The 20,126-nt window shown below is 44.6% G+C and overlaps 1 protein-coding gene across 1 annotated transcript in view; it reads right to left on the reverse strand.

Annotated features, from left to right (window-relative positions):
- LOC308307233 (A-type potassium channel modulatory protein DPP6-like) overlaps positions 1 to 10,579 on the reverse strand; it is a gene marked incomplete at both ends in the record, with an annotated part of 47,946 nt that extends 37,367 nt beyond the window's left edge. Inside the window, one exon of the mRNA XM_080752406.1 lies at positions 10,550 to 10,579. Within this exon, the coding sequence (XP_080608532.1) occupies positions 10,550 to 10,579 (30 nt within the window). The remainder of the gene's footprint in view (positions 1 to 10,549) is intronic.
- Between the last annotated feature and the right edge of the window lie 9,547 nt (positions 10,580 to 20,126).

The raw sequence follows: 20,126 nt of genomic DNA on the forward strand, positions 1-20,126 counted from the left end.
ATAATACTTTACTCCTGCACAGAACACAGTGAAATAATACTTTACTCCTACACAGAACACAGTGAAATAATACTTTACTCCTGTACAGAACACAGTGAAATAATACTTTACTCCTGCACAGAACACAGTGAAATAATACTTTACTCCTGTACAGAACACAGTGAAATAATACTTTACTCCTGTACAGAACAAAGTGAAATAATACTTTACTCCTGCACAGAACACAGTGAAATAATACTTTACTCCTGCACAGAACACAGTGAAATAATACTTTACTCCTGCACAGAACACAGTGAAATAATACTTTACTCCTGCACAGAACACAGTGAAATAATACTTTACTCCTGCACAGAACACAGTGAAATAATACTTTTCTCCTGCACAGAACACAGTGAAATAATACTTTACTCCTGCACAGAACACAGTGAAATAATACTTTACTCCTGCACAGAACACAGTGAAATAATACTTTACTCCTGCACAGAACACAGTGAAATAATACTTTACTCCTGCACAGAACACAGTGAAATAATACTTTACTCCTGCACAGAACACAGTGAAATAATACTTTACTCCTGCACAGAACACAGTGAAATAATACTTTACTCCTGCACAGAACACAGTGAAATAATACTGTTCTCCTGCACAGAACACAGTGAAATAATACTTTACTCCTGCACAGAACACAGTGAAATAATACTTTACTCCTGTACAGAACACAGTGAAATAATACTTTACTCCTGCACAGAACACAGTGAAATAATACTTTACTCCTGCACAGAACACAGTGAAATAATACTGTTCTCCTGCACAGAACACAGTGAAATAATACTTTACTCCTGCACAGAACACAGTGAAATAATACTTTACTCCTGTACAGAACACAGTGAAATAATACTTTACTCCTGCACAGAACACAGTGAAATAATACTTTACTCCTGCACAGAACACAATGAAATAATACTTTACTCCTGCACAGAACACAGTGAAATAATACTTTACTCCTGCACAGAACACAGTGAAATAATACTTTACTCCTGCACAGAACCCAGTGAAATAATACTTTTCTCCTGCATAGAACACAGTGAAATAATACTTTACTCCTGTACAGAACACAGTGAAATAATACTTTTCTCCTGCACAGAACACAGTGAAATAATACTTTACTCCTGTACAGAACACAGTGAAATAATACTTTACTCCTGCACAGAACACAGTGAAATAATACTTTACTCCTGCACAGAACACAATGAAATAATACTTTACTCCTGCACAGAACACAGTGAAATAATACTATACTCCTGCACAGAACACAGTGAAATAATACTTTTATCCTGCACAGAACACAGTGAAATATCTACTTGCTATTTTCTCATTATCCAAATCAAAGCCTGTGCACGATAAAGGACTGGCACAGAAATGATCCTGTCAAACATCAAAAGGCATGAATGCAGTGTGAAGCAGGCCCTAATAAGTTACCATGATGGACGTCCTAATATTATGTCCATTGTTGTGTCCTATATAGCAGTGATTCTCAAACCTTTTCATGTGAAGACCCCCAAATTGACACTTATTGGCCCGCGTACCCTCCATTTGAAAAGATATGCCAGGGACCCCCAAAAGAGATGATTTTTAAGGCTCTGCCAGTTTTTCCCTCTACACTAAATATCTTCGCTGAAAATAGTCGATCTATACAAGCTGACTTCGTTGTGAGCTCGTAGATCAGGTATTTTTCTGTGTGAAACTTCTCCCCAGAACTGCTGATGCTATAATATAGGGTTTATTTGGGTACATTTGAGGAGAACGATTTGTTTATTATTACAGTAGCAGCAAGACATTGACAATACCAGCCTGTTTTATTTTCTGTTCTTATTTTTTTCTTTTCTTTTCCTCAACACAACACAAACGCTTTTGTTGATTTGTTGATTCAGGAGGCAATACTGTTAATAGCCAACGTGAGAGGAATGTGTCAGCGTATATATAGTCTACTCTATAGGCTCCACTCCCTTATAGAACAATTGTTACGGCACTGCAAGGAGACGCACATCATAAAGGCTCCGCTCCTCTCTGTTCCTTTCTGCTCTGCTCATTTGATGCTGTTTGTGTTTCAGCCTGACAAGTTGCAGCGTAAAGGTTTGATGTGTTTCAGGTGTCTGTAGCAGTAGATCCACCAGGGATGTAAGAGAAGGTTTGATGTGTTTCAGGTGTCTGTAGCAGTAGATCCACCAGGAGATGAAAGAGAAGGTTTGATGTGTTTCAGGTGTCTGTAGCAGTAGATCCACCAGGAGATGAAAGAGAAGGTTTGATGTGTTTCAGGTGTCTGTAGCAGTAGATCTACCAGGAGATGAAAGAGAAGGTTTGATGTGTTTCAGGTGTCTGTAGCAGTAGATCCACCAGGAGATGAAAGAGAAGGTTTGATGTGTTTCAGGTGTCTGTAGCAGTAGATCCACCAGGAGATGAAAGAGAAGGTTTGATGTGTTTCAGGTGTCTGTAGCAGTAGATCTACCAGGAGATGAAAGAGAAGGTTTGATGTGTTTCAGGTGTCTGTAGCAGTAGATCCACCAGGAGATGATAGAGAAGGTTTGATGTGTTTCAGGTGTCTGTAGCAGTAGATCCACCAGGAGATGAAAGAGAAGGTTTGATGTGTTTCAGGTGTCTGTAGCAGTAGATCTACCAGGAGATGAAAGAGAAGGTTTGATGTGTTTCAGGTGTCTGTAGCAGTAGATCCACCAGGAGATGAAAGAGAAGGTTTGATGTGTTTCAGGTGTCTGTAGCAGTAGATCCACCAGGAGATGAAAGAGAAGGTTTGATGTGTTTCAGGTGTCTCTAGCAGTAGATCTACCAGGAGATGAAAGAGAAGGTTTGATGTGTTTCAGGTGTCTGTAGCAGTAGATCTACCAGGAGATGAAAGAGAAGGTTTGATGTGTTTCAGGTGTCTCTAGCAGTAGATCCACCAGGGATGAAAGAGAGACGTTGTGTTCAGGAATATTTCTTCCTTCCCATTGAACACCTTGCTCTTTCTATTGTCCTATGGTCACTGTATTAATGTCTGCTATCATGGCATTGTGGAGCTGAATGTCCCTGTGTGGCTGGTATTGAATGGGCTTGCAGAGCCTGTAAGAAGCTTAAAGGTTAAATGACATTCTGTTTTTACCAATCATAAAAGTCTTTGCCCTGGTCCTAAAAACATGTTTTAAAATGTTTAAACTTGAAAATCCACTCCATGGAGCCATGGTGTCTCTCTCTGTTTAGGTGTCATGAAAAACGGTCTGTCACCTGAAATACTCTAAACTCACCACCAGGGGAGCCTCTCTCTCCCACTCATTCTAACAAAATAAATATTAGTAGGCCTATAGTGCAGTAAGTACATGTACTTGAGTACAATTTTGAGTATTAGCCCTAACCCTAACCCTAACCCTTTCCAATTTTCAATTCTTATACTTCTACTCCACTACATCTCAGAGGCATATGCACTTTATCTCTCCACTACAATCATTTGGAGGCTTTAGTTAGGCTACTAGTAACTTTGTAGATTTTGATTATTAATACAAATCAATCACTTCAGCCCTTATAGGACAGCGATTCTCAAACTATGGTACCCAAAGTGGCCACACACACACACACGCACGCACACACGCACGCGCACGCACATACAGATCTGCGGCCGCCCCGGCTCCAACACACAGAGATGCGTGCTCGCATTTTTTGTTGCTTTCGCACAAGACAGTGGCTGTGACACAGACACACACACAACCATGGCAGCTAAAGAGGCTGAGCTAAGCCCTGGCCTGAGGCATACGCGTCTGCATGATCAGCGGGGAATTGTGTCATTACGAGCCGAGGCGCGGGTGTTTTTTCTTACCCCGGGAACGATACATTACCGGAGCCCTGCGGTTACTATGTACCTTCGCGGAGTTCAATTTAGACCGTCGGCGCCGCGGTGTTCAGCTCCGCTCCGCAATGCAGAAAAACGTCATGGTCCTTTGTAGTTATAGCAACATATTTTGGCTAAATGCCTCAGTTTAGAGAAACACCTATTGCTTGTGTTATAGCGTTTTACTGTCTGCTCGCATTACTGTCTGTCTGTCTGTCTGTGTGTGTGTGTGTGTGTGTGTGTGGGTGCGCTGTGCACTGTCACAGCAACGACAGAGTGTCGGTAAAAGGAGGGAGGTTCCACTTAGCTCTACCCCGGGGAGCAGTGCACTGTTAGTCGGACACAGCCGACACAGAGTGTCGGTAAGAAGGAGAGAGGTTCCGCTGTGCGCAAATACATAGCGATTTTAATTATTTCACTAAAGCATAAACAGACTACTTGATATGAAGGATATTGATGTAAATAAGATATTTGAATGGATAAATGTATTTTATATGCCCATATTTACAATTAAAGGACGATATAATGTAAGAGGTCACTTCCTCAAAACTTGGGCTGTGGAGAAATAACTCTATGGGAGAAATACAGACAGGGAGACTGGGAGAGAGGAGGACTGACGACGTATGAGTCCAGTATCCAATGAACTGCGCGTTTGAGACTCATTATGCAGAAACCGGCACAAACACACAGATAGCAGGAAAACCACTGCATGTCAAAAGTTGTGTTTTTTTTGGTGTAATTGAGGCCAGGGAACATTAAAAAAAGCATAAAAAACTCAAAATTTATTTTTGGATGTCACCACCCCTTTAACTCCCCCATTGTCTTGTCTATCCTCTCTAATAGCTAGAGCTGTCCAGTGAGCGGTACCTTCTCCATGTGGGGGTCCTTCAACATGGATTACCTCCACGTGGGGGTCCTCCAACATGGGGGTCCTCCAACATGCACTAGCAGCCCTATTAGAGAAGCCCCCCCCCCCAAGGGCAACGCTAGCACAGGGAGTTGAGCAGTGACAAATTCACAACAAACCTCTTTCTGTGAGGGATGAAATGACCAGAGAGAGAGAGAGAGAGAGAGAGAGAGGGAGAGGGAGAGGGGGAGAGAGAGAGAGAGAGAGAGAGAGAGATGAAAGAAGGCGTGTCCTTGTGTGACAAATGTTGTGAGGACGTGTGATTCATCACAGCCAGCGGAGCGAGAGAGCAGCATGTGTAGCACACACACACACACACACACACACACACACACACACACACACACACACACACACACACACACACACACACACCACATCATTACTACTCTGGGTGATAGAGGTGACCAATGTGAAAAAAGGAAAGAAAGGGAAAAGAAGGAATCTTTTTGTCAGCACTTCTGCCTTTCTATATTTTTTAAGGCACAAGAAAGTAGTGGTTACAATGATTGCCTTGTGACCATCAGACTGTTAAGTCAATGAAATGAAACCACAGTCGTTGAGGCAGCAGTGGCTCAGGAGGTACAGTAAAGTGGCTGCTTGGGAACCGCGATGTTCCCCGTTCGAAACCCAGGCTCCCCAGAGTTAGTGTTGAAGTGTCCTTGAGCAAGACTCTGAACCCCTAGTTGCTCCTGATGACGTGCAGGTGTATGAATTCCTCTGCCGTCGGTGTATGAATGTGTTTGAGTGGGTGAATGTAATGCACAGTCATTGTGAAGCGCCTTGGATATATAGGCACTATAGAAACCCGCCATTTACTCCCACTACTCTAGAATGTCATTATCACAGCCTTACTGAAGAAGAGAATCTTTGATTCATCTGTAACAAGTACATACCAACTGGTGCACCAGCCTGGTATAAACCACAGCACTGTAACAAGTACATACCAACTGGTGCACCAGTCTGGTATAAACCACAGCACTGTAACAAGTACATACCAACTGGTGCACCAGCCTGGTATAAACCACAGCACTGTAACAAGTACATACCAACTGGTGCACCAGCCTGGTATAAACCACAGCACTGTAACAAGTACATACCAACTGGTGCACCAGCCTGGTATAAACCACAGCACTGTAACAAGTACATACCAACTGGTGCACCAGCCTGGTATAAACCACAGCACTGTAACAAGTACATACCAACTGGTGCACCAGCCTGGTATAAACCACAGCACTGTAACAAGTACATACCAACTGGTGCACCAGCCTGGTATAAACCACAGCACTGTAACAAGTACATACCAACTGGTGCACCAGCCTGGTATAAACCACAGCACTGTAACAACTCCATACCAACTGGTGCACCAGCCTGGTATAAACCACAGCACTGTAACAAGTACATACCAACTGGTGCACCAGTCTGGTATAAACCACAGCACTGTAACAAGTACATACCAACTGGTGCACCAGCCTGGTATAAACCACAGCACTGTAACAAGTACATACCAACTGGTGCACCAGCCTGGTATAAACCACAGCACTGTAACAACTCCATACCAACTGGTGCACCAGCCTGGTATAAACCACAGCACTGTAACAAGTACATACCAACTGGTGCACCAGCCTGGTATAAACCACAGCACCGAAACAACAAACCAAAGTCCTTGCCTTTCATTTTTTAGTGTTGCTCGATCTGAGTGTGGCCTTTGAAACCATCACTAATGATGTGTTCATAACATGTATTATTCATTGAATTAATAGGTTTGGAACGAGTCGCAATTAGAGCTGCAGATTTATTTTTAAACTGTGGTTTGTGAATGCTGCGTGTGTGCGTGCGTGCGTGCGTGCGTGCGTGCGTGCGTGCGTGCGTGCGTGCGTGCGTGCGTGCGTGCGTGCGTGCGTTTGTGTGTATGTGCATCTGTTGTTGAAGCATTGTGTTCTGTTTGGGAACGAGGTTTGTTTCTGAAATGTTATTTTAACGAATTCTTCTCTTTTCTCTTACATGTTTGCTGCTCTGCTTCAACATCTGCCATTCTCCATCTCAACAGGTAAGTCAATTCTGTGTGTGTGTGTGTGTGTGTGTGTGTGTGTGTGTGTGTGTGTGTGTGTGTGTGTGTGTGTGTGTGTGTGTGTGTGTGTGAGTGTGTGCGTGTGTGTGTGTGTGCGCGTGTGTGTCCATGGGTAATATCTTTAACTATTACACTGATCAGCGTTACGTGTCTTGTGCAAACTGCCAGCTAGGAGCGGAATTTAATCCCCAGACATTTTTCCACATTTGTCACTGATAATCTGTTATTAGTGTGAATTCATATCCTCAGACCTGCCTTCACTTCAGGCTCAGGCAGTCGTTATCAGACCTAGAGTATTAGTATTCTTATTTATTTATTTTTGAGGTTTTTTTTTTCTACTTCAATAGCTGGTTTCTGGATCCAAGAATCCCCTTAAAACAACTACAATAATTTTGCTTAGAAAAGCAATTCCACGAATGAATGATAAGCCCCGCTTTCTGAAAAATCTAACATTACAAATGTGAAACGGAGTGGAACGAGTCGCAATTAGAGCTGCAGATTTATTTTTAAACTGTGATTTGTGAATGCTGCGTGCGTGTGTGCGTGCGTGCGTGCGTGTGTGCCAATGTATTGTCCCTTTAGCTGAAGAGTCGTGAAGACACATTCTGAACACACTCACGGTGCGTGTGTTCAGAATGTGTCTTCAGCTAAAGGGACAGTACATTGATAATGATCATTTTATAGCAGAAGCTACGCTTGTCTCTGGAGGAGACCAGCAGCCTGGTACAGAGAGGTCAGAGGTCAATGGAATGCTCTGCCGCTCAATGAGAAACACATGGAATTGATGGAGAGAGAACAATGATAAGAAATAAAAATGATGGTCACTGTTTCACAAACAGTGGGTCTCGGGAAAACTAATTTCTAATTTCTGTTTTGGGTCTGAAGTTAACACGTTGAAGAACCACTGACATGGATGACCATACCTTCTGTTACAAAATGATCATTATGATTAGATTTTATTTTAGCTGAGGACTCATTCTGAACACACGCACATCTCTGCTGATACTGTATGAATGCTGCAGTTGCTGCTGCTGCAGGAGCTGTCCGTTACATGGTGCTGAAATCTATTTAGCAGCAGAGCTAGTGCTATCTATAGTGGACCTTTAGGAGCTGTCCTTTTCTGCCTGGTGCTGAAATGTGCTGTTGAGCGCTGCAGATTGTTGGTGTCACCGGGTGTAGAAGAGAGAGAGGAGGAGAAGTGTTAGACATTGATGGCACGGCAGGATGTTGAGTCAGACACCTAAAAAAGCACCATGGTCATTATGATTGGATTGTTTTTGACTGCACATACTGTAGCTTTCAGGCTTTATGGTTGAACTTTTTGCTGCCAACTGCTATCATTATTGATTTCGTCAACTAAAACTATGGCGAAAACTTTTCGTCGACTACCTTTTTTTCACGGATGAATACTAAGCTATGATGACTAAAACTAAGGCTAAATATAGTTGACAATTTCATCAACGAATAAAAAACAGATTAAAATGTTATGGAGGGACTAGTGGAGAAGAGTAGAACTAAAAGACAAGCCATTTTATGTTTGGTTGCGCTCAGGTTTTGCGCCCTGAACATAGCAGATCTACAAGCTCACAACCCGTTGCGTTGCGACACATTGTGAGCTTGTAGACCGGCTATATTCAGCATGAAACCGAGTGTAAAATTAGCCATTGGCCCGTCAATAAAATGTTTCGCCTACAAAATCAACTGTAGATTTAGTCGACTGTCATAAGTCTCATGATATTAGTTGACTAAAACTATAGACTAAAACTAAAACATTTTCATTTGACTAAAATATGATGAAACTGTATGGAATTTTATTCAAAAGACTAAGAGTAAAACTAAATCAAAAGTTGCTGTCAAAATGTCAGCGGTGTGGAGTCTTCTGACATGTAAATAACATGTAAATAACATGTAAATAACATGTAAATAACACGCCCACACAGTGGATCCATGCAGAACATGATGTGGGGGGGGGGGATAATCATTGCATCATGACCCCCTTGTTGTCATGACAACTGAGCTCCACAACAACAAGATAAGGACCATCCATGCAACAACTCTCGTTATCATTTTGTTTCACAGACGTGGAAGGAAAAACAGGAATGGTTTGAGCATGAGAATGAGAATCCACTGGATATATTTACATTTTCCAACTATTTTGATTTACATTATCATTCATCATTATCATAATAATACAATAATAATAATAATGATAAATTAATGGAATTTGTACAGTGCATAAGAAAGGATGCTTTACATAACAAAAATAAACAAAATATTTGCCAAAAGCCTGTGTTTAAAAGTCTCTCTTCAGTCTAATGTCAGCTGTACATACAGAATGCATTTGGGTCCCCATCCGGAATCAATGGGGCTACATTTACTATAATCAATTTTTTGTCTTAGGAACGTGACAAATACCAAAACATATTATTGAACTTAAGTCTCCATGGTGTGAGCAATCAATAGAATAAAAGTCATTTTGGGGGTGAACTTCTCCTTTAATAGTCTTTTTTTTAAGAATTAGCAGCAGCAGGGGGCACGGTGGCGCAGTGGTTAGCGCTTCGCCTCACAGCTAGAAGGTCCTGGGTTCGATTCCCGCTGGGGGACGCTGTGTGTGCTGGGGGCGTGTTTCTCCCTCCACGTCATCAGCGCCCACACCCTAGGTGGGGTCGGCAATAGGGCCTTTCTGTGTGGAGTTTGCATGTTCTCCCCGAGTCTCCTAGGGTTGATACCCTCACAAAAACATGCAGTAATCCTGGTCTCAATAATGCCTCCCCCTGGCCAGCCGGGGCGCCTGATGGAGGGGAAAGGAACTGGTTGGAATAATGTGTTCCTTCCACGCGCTACGTCCATCCCGGGGAAATCCCCCCTGTCAGGTGAAAAGAAACAACTTGGACTACTCATGCATTGAAGGAAGCATGAGGTCAGTCCGTTGTCTCCCCAGGCGTGGCAGAGGGAGAGCAGAGCCCAGGATTACATAGGCAATTGGCACTGGGTGAAAGTGGGTTCCAAAATCGTGGGATGAAAAAAAAAAAAGAAAAGAAAAAAAGAATTAGCAGCAGCAGCAGTAGTGTCTCACAAACAGACATGTTTCGGTGCCTAGGTCTTCTTCAGTTTTATAGCTGTATATTTTGTTAAAGTCTAGTATTTCATCAATGACGATGCCAAGGAAGTCACTTGAAGCAAGTGGACACATTTTTTCGTCATGGAGTTCTTCCATCAGGATTTGCTCCAACGCTCCTCTCATGTCACTGAGTTTAATCACCCTGCCTGCTGTCCATATCCGTTCCACAGTCGGGCGCTTTTACACATTTGACCAACTCTGTCATGGCAATGAAGTGATAACACCAGACATCACTTTATGACATGTGGTTTACGTGTTTGAACTGCGATGTGAGTTGCATCTGAAGATGACAGCATTTAGCTTTATCGCAGTTCTCCATCATTTCCAATGCTGTCGCATTAAATGCGCTGATGCGATGCAATCAGTGCATTGACTGTAGTCGTTTATTGCTCTCCCGTTAATGTTGGCTGTGCCCTTGGTAAATCCAATGGTTTGATGGATGATTGATTGATTGAATAGGATTACAGCTTAGGCAATTGGCACTGGATGAAAAATAGGTTACAAAATCGTAGGTTAAAAATGTAAATGACTATTTTTTTAACCACAGACCGACCACATACTTTAATTACTGCTTACCTGATATTTTCTCTGGCTGAACCTGGACATGTTGACTTGTGATTCCCAGAGCCTCCGTCACAGGAATAGATGACGTTAGGCGTTGGTGGGTCTGAGTCCATGTGAGTCTAATCTAATGTACATACAGTATACTGTAGGCATGACGAACCATGCAGCACAGAGAGACAGATGGAAACCCTATTCCATTTCCTTCTCCCCCTTGTTGCTCCAGCTCTGTGTCAACTCTCCACAGTAATATATTTTCCCTTCCCAGCCCAGGCTGCAGATGCAGGCCTCTCTCATGCTGATACACAGCCTTCTCCATCAGAAAGCACACAGTGTTTGTTCCACAGCAGGCTCTGTAGCAACCAGAGACGCTCTGTACCGATAGCATACAGCAGGGGTCTTCAATGTTTTCAGCCCAAGGACCCCTTAATGGAGAGAGAGAGATGAAGCAGGGACCCCCACAACGTTTTCATAGATTCCATTTAGTTTCATTGTTTGACGGCACAATCATCAGTGTATTTTGGATTCATGTCAATTTGTGTTTTCAGATATGTATTTAACCACTTGAACCGTCGATACTTGATCTACAAGCTCACAATAATTATTGTGAGCTTGTAGAGCTGCTATTTTTGGCTAAAGTTGGTTAATATAAAAAGTGGTTAATATAAAAAAGGAGAACAAAAGTTTCTATCACACAAAGATTTGGAGGACCCCTTGTAGTAACTCTGAGGACCCCCTAGGGGTCCCGGACCCCCTGTTGAAGACCCTTGTCCACAGCATGCAGTGTAGCAACCAGACTGTACTACCGACAGCGTTTTCTGATAGCCAGAACTCTGCGTAAAGCGAGTCGATACCATACTGTTGTGTAATTTAAACACATCTAGGTATGTGGGTTCTCAAAGTGTGGTCCAGGGACCATCTGGGTTCCTTGACGGTGTTCCAAATGGGCCCTTATACAGGTCTGTAACTCTGAGAGTGAACAAATGGAACCAAATGGATCTTTACAGCTCTGTAACTCTGAGAGTGTACACATGGAACAAAATGGACCGTCATATGGCTCTGTAACTCTGAGAATGTACACATGAAACCAAATGGACCCTTATACGGGTCTGTAACTCTTTGTGAGCTTGCAGATCTGCAGCCTTTTTCAGAGTGCAACCAAACATAAAACGACTTGTCTTTTAGTTATTTTGGATCTCTTCTCCACTAGTCCTTCCATAACATTTTAGTCTAGCTTTTATTTGTTGACAAAATTCTATTCATATTTAGTCTTAGTTTTAGTCAACAGTTTTTGTTTTGTTTTTGTCAGTGAAAGAAGGTTGTCGACAGACATTTTTCATCATAGCTTTAGTCGACGAATCAGCACTCGTGCCGTTGACACACACACACACACACACACACACACACAAACACACACACACACACACACACACACACACACATACACACACACACACACACACACACACACACACACTGTACATTCTGTATGTATATGTTCTGGTTTATGTAACCCATATATCCTACTTATTTTAGCTCTTGCATGTTGGATCCCCATCCTAAAATAAATAAGAACACACTGTAACGGTTTAATTTTGTTTGGTTCCAAAATATTCCTGAGCAAAAAGACCAGTGGATGAATGTGTGCCGTTTAAAGGCATCTCTGTTAGAAAAAGTGTTCTACGTATGTAAAAGGATCATTACCACAATATAAAAAGTGTTTTACGTATGTAAAAGGATCATTACCATAATATAAAAAGTGTTTTACGTATGTAAAAGGATCATTACCACAATATAAAAAGTGTTTTACGTATGTAAAAGGATCATTACCACAAAATAAAAAGTGTTCTACGTATGTAAAAGGATCATTACCACAATATAAAAAGTGTTTTACGTATGTAAAAGGATCATTTATTACCACAATATAAAAAGTGTTTTACGTATGTAAAAGGATCATTACCACAATATAAAAAGTGTTCTACGTATGTAAAAGGATCATTACCACAATATAAAAAGTGTTCTACGTATGTAAAAGGATCATTACCACAATATAAAAAGTGTTTTACGTATGTAAAAAGATCATTTATTACCACAATATAAAAAGTGTTTTACGTATGTAAAAGGATCATCACCACAATATAAAAAGTGTTCTACGTATGTAAAAGGATCATTACCACAATATAAAAAGTGTTTTACGTATGTAAAAGGATCATTTATTACCACAATATAAAAAGTGTTTTACGTATGTAAAAGGATCATCACCACAATATAAAAAGTGTTCTACGTATGTAAAAGGATCATCACCACAATATAAAAAGTGTTCTACGTATGTAAAAGGATCATTACCACAATATAAAAAGTGTTTTACGTATGTAAAAGGATCATTTATTACCACAATATAAAAAGTGTTTTACGTATGTAAAAGGATCATTACCACAATATAAAAAGTGTTTTACGTATGTAAAAGGATCATTACCACAATATAAAAAGTGTTTTACGTATGTAAAAGGATCATTTATTACCACAATATAAAATGTGTTTTACGTATGTAAAAGGATCATTACCACAATATAAAAAGTGTTTTACGTATGTAAAAGGATCATTACCACAATATAAAAAGTGTTTTAGGTATGTAAAAGGATCATTACCACAATATAAAAAGTGTTTTACGTATGTAAAAGGATAATTTATTACCACAATATAAAAAGTGTTTTACGTATGTAAAAGGATCATTACCACAATATAAAAAGTGTTGTACGTATGTGTTAGGGGCCCCGGAGCACCTGCTCGTGACCCCAAGGGTGTGGCACCCAGGTCCTTCAAGCCATACTACAATGACCGTGACCACCGCGATGCCCGCCGCAAGGGAGACAACCGCCAGGAGAAGCGCAGAGGATCTGTGGGCTCAGATAGACAGCAGTCACCTGGACCCACTGCCACTGCGGATCGCCAGGCCATGCCCCCACCTCCAACACCCCAACAACAACCCCTGCCGCAGATGCAGGCTCCGGTGGCACAGCTCGGGCCTCACATGGCCTTTTTCCCCATGCAAAACCTGCAACCACTCTACCCGGCACCAGCCCCAGCGCCGGCTCCAGCTCAGGCACCCACCACCCCTGTGACCTCTGCACACACGGAGAAGCAAGCAGGGAAGAGGAAGGAGAAACGAAACCACGTTTCTCGCCAGTGAGCTGATGAAGAAATAATGTTATGACCCAATATATTCTCTGTATGTTAATCAATGAAAAGGGACATACATTTTGCATTTAGTGTGCTAGTACTGTAGATGCATATATACTGCATATATAGAAATGCCTCATTTAAACATAGGCTGTTGATTTCTGATATATTGTATACTGTATTTCTGCTATACTGTATGTGCATGCGAAAGCTAAGTATATACGTGGTTTTTTCACTGACATGGGTAAAGGTTAAAAACGGAATGTACTCATAGTTCAGAACATGACATACTGCTTACAATAGCCGCTTCATTGCCTGCACCTGCGAGAAACAGCCTTGGTGTCAGGCTGTATCATAGACTCCCGGACATTCCTGGTCCGCGCTAACGAACCGTTATCTCCTTACTGCCAACATGAGATACCGCTTCTTGAGGGAGTAAAGGACAACACGGTGACTTCTAACATGTGAACGGGATGACTCCCCAAATTCACGTGGCCTGGCCTTGGACTGTCTGGCCTTGGACTGTCTCCATTGCGAAACATCGTGCAACATCGTGCATGTTCGTGCATGTTAGTACATGTACGCGTGCCCATGTGTGTGTGCTAAACCAAAGCTCTGTGTGTGTAATCCTATTGAGATGACGCGACGGGACGGACTATAAAAAGTTGTGTCGCCGTGGCTCGCTTCAGTTCCTTTTTGTCTACTTAGAGAGAGTTTGACTCTGTTTAGTTGAGTACTTCTTTGTTAATTTTCATCGCCAATTTCTGTATTGGTGAGCTTATAATTTGTAACTGTTTTTATTTTCACTAAAAGCTTTTTTATTCACTTTTGCTTGGTGTCTGTCTGAATTCATTTCAAGAGTTTACAACTCTTAAGGTTTAGACTTTTTAACTGCCCTTCGGGGGAGTACACCGCGTCCATGGGAGAGAGGTGTTAGCACCTCATGGCACTCGAACTTCTGACTGTGTGGAGCTGAGTTAGACTTTTTGGTAAGAATCAACAAATGTATTTTCTTAAGTTAAAAGTCTTTTCACCTTCTCAGAAGGCTGACACTGCGCGGGCAGGTGTCAGCTGGGTAAGCTTGGCTGACAATAAAGTACAAATCCCTAACCCTAACCGGACGGACGATATGTCCACAGTGGGCTCTTTGTACTGAATAAGTCAAGCTGCTTTTCTCCAGGCCCCTGGCAGGAAGCTACAAGGTTGATCAGTTTCACACTTTACATGTCTTTGTGGTTTGCATTCTCCATTCAGACCTATGGTCTACATTTCTACAGTTAAGGTGTTTATCTTGGTCTCTAAAATAAAGTCTGCTGTAGGAAGTAATATATTCAACAGGTTAAAGAGGGTCTCAAAGATAGTTAAATCTTTATACAGAGAAGGGTGTATTTGTACATTTGATGCATATACAGTAATTGTAGGGTTGTACAAATGAGAAAGGTTATAACACCTGTTTGTTACAACTTGAGGTATAGTGTATTTATGTTTATGTGTAATAGTAGGTTTATACAAATGAGAAAGGTTGCACCTGTTTGTTAACCGAAATGTGATAGTGTTTCATTTTAAAAAGATCCGGTAACTTCTTGGGCTTAGGACCTGGGAAGGGTTCCGGGCGGCGTGAGGAGTACTTTAAAAGGTGGAAGAGTACTCAGTAACTCAAGCTCATTACATGGCGTCCCTGGGTGGATATTGATTGATTATTGATTATTGATTAGTAATTGATTAATTAAATTCGTGTCCACTGCCACATAAAGAATAGCCGAGAGACCCTTGGAGTATGGTTATTTACTACAGAAGTAAAGGATAGTTAATATTATCAAGGCTTAAGTGCTTTTATCCACAAAACTCCCCACAGCGTCGGAGATTTTGAACAGAGTGAAGTGGAGGTCGGTCCGTACAGCCGACGGCCAGTAAATCGGTAAAAACATCTCCATCAGGAACTAGATAAAATAGCAGTTGAGAACATCTAATAATATTATAACTGCCTTTGCGACCAACCTAAGTAGATTCAGGTATGGACCCTGCCTATCCCACCGTCACAGATAACGCTTTTTCGGAAGCGGTTGGCGGGGCAAGGTCTGCCTCACCCACTCCCTTGGCTGGCACCATGGCACCCCCATCGGTGGACTCTTGGGAGGGAGATGTCAACAGCGGTGACTACGACAGTAATGGCGTAATGACCTCAGTAGTCCTGCATAACGGAGGAGCCGCAGCCCGCTACGAATCCAGTGCGGGGGACGCATATCCTGATCACCAAGGGTTGCTGAATTGGAACCCTGGAGCAACGCGAGCTGGCCCTACAGCTCCCCTTCCCTGGCTTTCCAGCCCCACAGGGGCCGGAGGCCTAGAATGGGACCCCCTGACAAACAAAGGGAAACGAGCTGAACCTGAGCGAGAGGGGAGGTTTCCTCCACCGCCTCAGATGCTAGATGCTTTCTCCTGGCGGATCCCAGCCAGGACGCACACCATTACCCCCGAGCGAATGTTGAAGCTCAAGGTTTATACCGAGAGGTTCGAAAGACACATGCCCGAGGGAGAGAGACCTTTTGTGGTGAACCTCACAAATAGGGATCTAGACAATACTGCAGGCATGGCTGCAGCTGTAGCACACGGTGCAGGTCAAGGGTATGACACATGGTGCCGACGCACGGTGGAGGCCCGGCCAAACCGGAAACTAGAGAATGGGGAGATATTGGTATGTGCACCATACCAGCTTTCCCAGAGAAAATATCATGGTATTATCACCATGGTTATGCAAAAAATTACTAGAGGCACCAGTGAGGAACGCCAAAAGTCGATCCTGCTGGCATACTATGGCAAGCTATTTGCACAAGCCTATGACATGCAGATATATAACATAGTCATGACCCTGTTTGGAACGGGTACGTGGGACTATGACCAAGCCCTCAGCATCTGGTGCTTCATGGAGGTGTTTCAAGGCTTGCCTGATGATCGGCTAGAAATAACTCTGCTGGTCACGATACCCCCATGGGTCCTGTACACCGACGGGAGCCAGCAAAAGCTCGATGGTAACCGAGCCAAAAGGGCATTTATCCTTAAACATAAGGACAAGACCGTGAAATCATCTTCGGGATGGATAGACGGTTCAGCCCAAATGGCCGAGGTAACCGCCATATTGGAGGGAATTATCACAGCTAGGGGAAAGCATGTCCACAAGCTGTTGATAGTAACCGATAGAGACTACGGCTTCCAAGGCGGGGCTGAGAATCTGGAGTCCTGGCTAGCTAGGGACTATGAGACGAGCTCAGGCCGTCCCATGGCCCATGGTGAGCTCTGGGCTCTCATAGTGGAGCAATCCAAAAACATGAGGCTCTCATGGAAATGGATTAAGAGCCACACGGGTGGCGAAGGCATTCACTTCACCGGTAACAGGGAAGTGGATGCCATGGCTCAGCGCAGGCAGCTGGCCAATGCCGTGGGGCTAAAACGACTGCGCCTGGTCCTGCCAAAGGCAGGGGGTAAAGGCAAGGTGGTGGAAGTGCCCGGAGATGAGGCCGACCACATAATCCAGACGATTCATGTGGGCCTTGGTCATGTGGGCAGCCAAAGGTTACTCAGGTACCTACAGACACAGGATCTGCTGATCCCGAAGGCCCGGCAAAGAGCCATCGCAGTGCGTAAGGCCTGCGAGCGCTGTGCCCTGATCAGGGGTACAAAGCCGGAACCTGTACCTGCAGGGCAGGTCGCGGTGCCTATAGCAGGCACGCACTTCTCCGCAGAGGTGTTTGGGCCTATGTCCCAGACAACGCGGAGAGGACACAAACACGGGCTAGTTATCGCTGATAGCGGGCCCGGAACCGTAAGGGTGTACCCTATTAAGACACCCACCGCGGCGATCATTTGCCACTGTATATCCCAATTCCTAAGGGAAGAGAACGGGGTACAGTCCCTGCGAATGGACAATGCGACTTATTTTACGCACACTAGCGTTAAGTCTTTGCTGGAGGATGAGGGTATTCGGATGGAATACTCAGTTCCGTACCATGCTAAGACTAACGGAGTTGCGGAAAAGGCTGTTCACTAAGTGAAAGAACAGATCTTTAAGGGGGACATGGAGAGCTCTGGGGATGGGCTTTCCTCTCTCCTGCATTTGCACCAATCGGTCAACCTTGCTAGGGAGGAGAAGAGATGTGTGTCCAAAGATAACACGTGTATCTCTTGTCCTTTCCGCACAAGTGAAGCCGTTTGGGTGCTGCGAAAACCCCTGCCAGGAAACCCCAGCAAGAAGTGTGAATTCAAAGACACGGTTGCTGAGGTTCTTGGCCCACATAGGTTTAGGTTGGAGAACTCGGGAATAGTGCATATAGACCAAGTTCGCAAGACCAGGTGAGCACTGAGAAATGGCCGAAGCTTCGGGTTGTAAACCCCTAGTTAGGAATGGAGAGGTTACGCCAGGCATGGGGCAGGAAACTGTTGGTTCTCGTAAGGAGATGCCCTTTGCCTTGGAGTGTGCCAGACATGAAGTGTTGATCTGTGTAGCGCCAGGACGGTCCCCTCCAACTGGGGACAGTGGAGTTGGAAAGAGTGCCAGCGCCTGGTTAGGCGTATCCGATGGTGTGGTGAAGTTGGCCAGGGAAGGCTTCACGCAAGCCTCTCCTTCGCCCTGGTGGCGAGGCCTTCACCTTTGGGCCCAAGGAGGGGCCCAGGGGATGTTGAGCATTGGTTTGCCCGCGGTGCTACGTCCTGTATGGACTGTGCATCGTCCTGGCAGCCTATCCTGTTATGACCACTGAAGCTGTGGTCAGATGTTCTTGCTCATGGTTGGGCATTGCCCTAGCCGAATGCAAATGCCAGAGGGGTGTTAGGGGTCCTGACTGTGACCCCAAGAATATGGCCCCCTGTCCTTTGAAATCATATGCACTATATGTACTGCATAGAAGGAGAATCATTGCAGGTGTGCTCAAATGGGCTATACCCTGTTTGATGTTACTGGGATGGCTTATCTTGTTCTCAGTACTGTACCGCCTGGGCCTCTTAGGGGGCGTGGGCAGAGCTCTCTAGGACATGCCAAAAATGGATGTGTACAAAGAGAGGAGGAGCTCAGAGGGAGGGGCGTCCCCTCCCATAGAGGAGGAGTCATGGCCTGAGGAGCTGCATTAAAGGAGCCCCTCAGGCTGGCTCTGGACATAACTCCCGTTGGCTGTTATATGGACGTTGCTCAGGCACTTAATATTCTGCGTGAAGAATTTAAACCCATCTACGACCTAGCCATGGCCAGCGAGAGACAAGAGCAGATCATCAGCCTGGATGACATGGACGATGACAGTCTTCTTGCCATGGACCCTGCGGAAAATGACTTACTTTCCGAGGGCCAACCGGAGGAGGACCGGAGTGGAGCAACCACTCCGGCTCCAATGGATGAACACTCTGAGCCCTCTGGGCTCGAAGGAGGGGCAGTCTGGAGGGTGGTAATTCCTCCTCCTGCCGATACCAACTCAGACGACGAGGAGGCTGAGATGCCCAGAATGCAGCTGTATAATACTAAAGGTGCTAAAATCGCCGATGACAGCCTGAAAATCCCCCAGGCCTGGGAGAACATCGTGGGCATCCGCAGAGGGCATATGTCCAACAAAGAGCCGTTCCTGACACCCACCTGGGAGACCTACGTGCTGCTGAAAACTGTTTCCATCAAGCGGTCGGTGATCTACAGCCGCTTGGTGGGAAACAACTGGCGCTCCATCGTTCCTGTGTGCATGACCACCTACAGGGTCATGCAAAACAACCTACGCTACCAGTCCGGCGAAGTGTGGGCTACTATCGAGACCCAGGCAGCAGGGCGAAACCGCTTCGGCATCCTGGAAGCCATCTTGGGCCCCAGGATGATCCGGGGAAAGTGGGAGAAGAATTCCCAGGGAATTCGAGATATTACTCGAGACTCCAAAGTGTGGCCATCCGATGATGCTGTGGCTGCACTTGAGAAGAACCATGGTGCCAGAGGGGATGTTAGGGGCCCCGGAGCACCTGCTCGTGACCCCAAGGGTGTGGCACCCAGGTCCTTCAAGCCATACTACAATGACCGTGACCACCGCGATGCCCGCCGCAAGGGAGACAACCGCCAGGAGAAGCGCAGAGGATCTGTGGGCTCAGATAGACAGCAGTCACCTGGACCCACTGCCACTGCGGATCGCCAGGCCATGCCCCCACCTCCAACACCCCAACAACAACCCCTGCCGCAGATGCAGGCTCCGGTGGCACAGCTCGGGCCTCACATGGCCTTTTTCCCCATGCAAAACCTGCAACCACTCTACCCGGCACCAGCCCCAGCGCCGGCTCCAGCTCAGGCACCCACCACCCCTGTGACCTCTGCACACACAGAGAAGCAAGCAGGGAAGAGGAAGGAGAAACGAAACCACGTTTCTCGCCAGTGAGCTGATGAAGAAATAATGTTATG

This window comes from Nannobrachium achirus (genome assembly GCF_963921795.1).
Source record: "Nannobrachium achirus genome assembly, chromosome: 21".
In the NCBI taxonomy this organism is placed as follows: domain Eukaryota; kingdom Metazoa; phylum Chordata; class Actinopteri; order Myctophiformes; family Myctophidae; genus Nannobrachium; species Nannobrachium achirus.